Source organism: Nannochloropsis gaditana, assembly GCF_000240725.1.
Source record: "Nannochloropsis gaditana CCMP526 unplaced genomic scaffold scaffold199, whole genome shotgun sequence".
Lineage (NCBI taxonomy): Eukaryota > Eustigmatophyceae > Eustigmatales > Monodopsidaceae > Microchloropsis > Microchloropsis gaditana.
The window spans coordinates 22,784-27,886 of NW_005803754.1; the positions used below are offsets into that span (position 1 = coordinate 22,784).

General features: G+C 58.1%; 1 protein-coding gene across 1 annotated transcript; it reads right to left on the minus strand.

Moving 5' to 3' along the window:
- On the minus strand, positions 1-1,599 carry NGA_2109020 (ankyrin repeat protein; the record flags this gene model as incomplete). The annotated part of the gene is made up of 1 exon (XM_005855429.1): positions 1-1,599. A coding segment is annotated over exon 1 (1,582 nt), but the record flags the coding sequence as incomplete, so codon positions are not given.
- Positions 1,600-5,103: the final 3,504 nt, after the last annotated feature.

Below are 5,103 nucleotides of genomic sequence, written 5' to 3' on the forward strand. Positions count from 1 at the left end.
CTTCCTCCACCACCGCCTCCACCACCGCCTCCTTCATCTCCGGGGCCCCGAGGGGCGTGGTGGCCAAGAAGATCGGATCGGTGCGGCTCGACAACCCTCGTCCTCCCTCGGACTGAGCGTGGACTTTGAAGAGATACCAGCGGCCCCTCTCGAGACCACGGAAGACGAAGGGAGACTGACCCTGCCCCACGCCCTCCACCACCGCCACCGGGCCTTCCCTATCCTCCGCCTCCCTTCTTGTTGCCTCCCCCCCTGCCTCCCCCTCCTCCCCTTTGGCCTCCTCCCAGGCAAAGCACTCGGCGGTGTACTTCAAGACGCCGAGCTTGGGGCAGGCAGCCGTAGGACGTGGGGGCTCGAAGGCCAGGAGAATGGAGGGGTGCAAAGGATCGAGCTTCTCCTTCCGGACTGTGGGGGCGCTGGGCAAGATCGGCGCCCCGCAATTTTTGGCGCGACGGACCAAGGATTTGATCTCCTCTGTGGCCGCCACATCTTCCGGGGAGGCATATTGCGACGGAGGGTCGGAGGCGCGGGCCGAGGCCGGATCCGAGCCCCTGCCCCGGTTCCGGCGTGCGGGCGCGGAGGTGGGGTCTTTTTGCGAGTCCTGGAGGGCGGTCTGATCCATCAGGTAGCTGACGACACGGGAATGCCCCTTGGCGGCCGCGTGCATCAAGGCAGTGTAACCCCGACCGTCCTTCGATTCCAAGTCCGCCTCCCCTTCCACGAGCAGCTGGACCAGCCCCACGTCCCCATTCTGGGCAGCCAGCATCAAGGGCGTGGCCCCTGAGTCCGTGTCCTGGATCCGAACATTGGCGCCGCGGTCGAGCAGAAACTTCAGCGTCAACTTCTCCGGACGACCCACGGCCCATGCCAAGGCCGTCATCCCCGCCTTGTCCTTCGCCTCCATGTCCGCCCCGTGCTGCAGGAGCAAAGCGGCCATTTCCAAGGAACCCTGGGCGATGGCCAGCATAAATCCAGTCCGACCGTGCGCGTCTCGGTCCTGGTCCACGCCCACCACCCCTTCCTCCTTCCCTTCCTCCCGCCCCGACCTCCCACAGGTCAAAAACAGCGACACGATGTCCTGGTGCCCAAGCGCCACCGCCCGCAAGAAGGGGGTGTGTTCCTCCGGCCCTGAGCAAATCTTGATGTTGGTCCCCTGGCTCAGGAGGAAACGAATCGCCTTCACGCCCTTACCCTGAACATCATCTCGGGATCCGTACAAATGGATGGCAAGGAACAGAGGCGTCATCCCCTCCCGGTTGGGGGCATCCACGTTCGCCCCATGGTCCAGGAGTAGGTCCAAGAACGGGACATGGTTGTGGAGGGACGCCACGTGCATGGCAGTGCGCATGTCACTGTCGACAGCGTGCACATCGGCGCCTCTGGAGAGAAGGATCTTGCCAATGCCCACGTCCCCCCTCTCGGCGGCCGTCAAAAGGGGTGTCCCATCCGTAATGGGGTCACGCGCTTCCACAATGGAAGCAAGCTTGAAGCAACAGGGTTTTGTCAGATCAATTACCACACAATCGTCTCCTTCCGCCACTGCACGATGGATCCGAGCGGCCTTTCTTTCACTCTTGCTCATGGTGGATTTTTTCCCCTAAATGCAAGAGTGCGAATTGTAGAGATAAGGTGAATGATATGCAGCGGTGAGAAGGATTTTCGCGAAGCCTGTGACTGACAAAAAATCAAAGGCCCATTACGTTGACTAAGCACGCTCCTCGCCGCGTCCCTCGGGTGCATTTCTCTCACACAACGAGTTGCACTCCACACACCAAAAAAAAAAGATTCAGACAGACAACTAAGCAACAGTTGGGAGTGAATGGTCTAATCAGCTGCTATTTGTGACGCTATAGAAAAATGCGAGGCAATCTTTATTTACAAAAGTCCCGATGGACATGAAAGTGTAAAAAACGTCCAGTAAGTGGAAACGGCGGTTGACATTCAACGCCTCGCTGCCGTGAACAAAAGCGCAGAAAAAAATGTGCACTGTCATTCTCCTGGCAATTAAACCCAAAATAGTAAATGCTGGTTAGTTGGTGACATTTTTTAAAAACACGGAAAGCTTCCCCGCCATGATCAAGTATGCTACGCTTGCCTTTGACAAGCCACCGTTTGCCTCTCTTGGCGCCAAATTCAAAAATTTAAAATTCTCATCCCCGACCACCCATCTGAAGGTCATTTGCGACCTGGACTGAGTTTTTATCCCTACAGAAGTCCAACTAGTCTGCGGGATATTTTTTGAAGTTTTAATTTTATGCTGTGCTGGTTGTTAATGGCAAATATCATCGCCCATGTGCCCTTTGAGCGACATAGGCTGCGTGCTCCTCCAGAACAACCACCTGGTTTGATTGATAGATGGTCTCGTGCCACGAGGCCGAGCAGATAATCACCTAATTCATTACATACACGTAGGCCATTGACAGCATAAGTGCTTTCTTAGGCCGCTTTTAAAAAGTTTGAAGCGTCGTGCTTTGTTTTTACACAGCCAATGGATGACAGGACAGGAAAAACGAAAAATAAATCGCTCAGCACCGTAACATTTGCCGAGGCGCATAGCAGCAGAAGGAATGAGAATACGACGATCACCATGCGTCAGCAGTTTTGTGGCGATGATGTCAACGATGCAGAATACTACTACGAGCAGATCGAGACGGACTGCAGGAGTCTGGAGGAGAACGCCAAAAGACTGGGTGCTGCTAACTGGGATCAAGTACAATGCGGAGACGCAGCAACTGAAGGAAGAGATGAAAATTTGACAAACTCAAGAAATCGGAATCCGATAGAGACACAAACCAAGATAGAAAGGGTATCAAGTCTGGTACCAGGTGAAAACTTGGAGGGCTGCTCGACGTCCCAAGTGGGCCACTCATTGACGAGTCCGGCACATCAGATGCCTGCTTCCTCCCAAAAATGCACGCGCATATCTAGCCGCGGGGATAAAACTGGCATTCACACAATGCGTTTGCCCTCATCGGCGCCCCTGCCAGAGTTGACCCACCAGGAGCACGTGTATTCTGGCCCCGAAATCTCCCCAGATATCGACCGCAGCCAAAGTCGTTCGAATGGGGACCTATCACCGCCACTGCCCCACAGCACTTTGACAAACCCTACAGCAACCATGCCTACGACTCATCTATCACCTACTACCGTTGAAAGTCCGCCCAAGCGTGAGCCCGCGTTGTCCGTGACGTCTCGACCGCCTTCTTCCAACCAAGAATCCTCGTCCTCCCAATCCCATGGGGTCATCACCGCCTTGATGGCCACCCTGAGAGCACATACGATTGGAAATGATCTCCCAGACGCCCTTCTTACGACGCACTGCCAGGGGCTTGTTAAGATGTTGCGGGAAACCGCGGCCCTGAACCGCTTCATCCTCGGAGAAAGCGCCCTACTCGGCGACAGTCAAGCCTACATGGACGTCTGCACCCACCATGTCCAGAGATACGCCACCAGACAGCTGGGTAGCCTGAGGATCCTCCGGGAGGATTTCCAAGACAAGCACGCGGCCCTGCAGAAAGAGCTGCGGGGGCTGCGGGAACAGGCCTCGAGCCTGCGAGCACGTGTCTTCCAGGCGGCCTGGCCGGAGGAGAAGAAGACCGTCATCCTCGCTGCCCTCCAGCGATATCTCCACGTGGATCAGCCAGGCGGTGAGCTTCAGACCCTGGATCTGACGGAATCTGCGATCGGGGCCGTGCAAAAACTCCGGCGCCAGCTGCCCCGCCTCCCCGAGGAGGCCGACGCCCTCCGGGAGGTCTTTGGGAAGATTAAACGGGTGACCCGGACCTTGGTGGCCTTGGGGCTGACCACGGAGGAACAGACATCGAGCGCCTGGGAAAGCGTCATGCAGCTTCTGACCTACCGCCCCATGGGCTTCGTCCTGGAGGAGGCGGGCCGCGCCTGGCGCGAGCTCAAAGACGTTAAACTGCAGGAGGCTCAACGCCGGTTGGAGCAAAAAGGGCGTCTGACCGCCTTGCTCGAGAGGGCGGGCAGCCCCCCGATGGAGGAGACAGGGATGCAGCAAGAGGCTGGCATCTCAGAGGCGCTGGAAATGGAAGGCGGACGAAGAAAGAGCGTGGAAAGCTGCACTAGTGACAGGAGCCTTGGGAGGAGCAGTTGGGGTAGCAAAAGCCGTCGCAGCAGCAGCAGCAGCTGTAGCAGTGGTACGGCTGGGGAGAGAGAATCTGTATTAGAGGAAGATGACCAGGAAAGACCGCGCGATTCCTCGGAGACCAGCCACACCCAGACACCCCCCGCCGGCAGCAACATGACGGCGCCATGGGCGAGCGCCTCGAGCCGCAAAAGTTCTCGGTCGAGGCTCCTGCGGAATGGGCCTTCCCCCACCTCCTCCCCTTCCTCTCCTTCCACAGCCCCGCCATTTCCCCGTTCTGCCACCCGTCCTCCAGCACGGTCCAGCATGTACGTGGTCGGGACCTCCGCCAGTGCCATGTTGGGAGGCGCCCCTGTCCTTACCAATCCTGGAGGAGGGGCCGGCGGAGGGCGGGGTAGAGGGCCACGGGCATCCACGGGGACAGGGAAGTCGGCCGGGACGGTGGCGGCAGCCGCGGTGCCTACCCGCCGGACGACCCCGCCTCCTTCCACCACCACCGGGAGAGGAGCCAACGCAGGCTCTGGGAGCAAGCTTCACGTCCGAGGAGCACCAGGCGATGACGCTTGCCTCGGGATCCCGGTCACGGAGGCCCTGTCCGGGAGGCACGAGGGTCTCTCCTCCGCTGTGGATGCTGGCAGTAGCATCACCCCACACGAGAGCACGGCCACAGCCGGTAACCAGCCGGGCAAGGCCAGCCATATATCGAGAAGCACTTGCAGCAGTAGGAGCAAGGGTATGTCTCAGATTTCAGCGAGCCCGGACACAAGAGGATGGCAGCAGCTTCCGTAGCCATTCCTACAGGCGCGAAACAACCCCTGATATTAAAAAAGGGAGCACGGGGAGGGTTTGCCAGCCTCTCGAATATGAATAATATATATAAAAAGGGAGCACGGGGAGGGTTTGCCAGCCTCTCGAATATGGAGGAGTTCGAGAAGCTTTCCCTGGTTGCAGAATGAAAAGGAGGTGGAATGGCTCGTAAGACCTTGGGGGGGAGG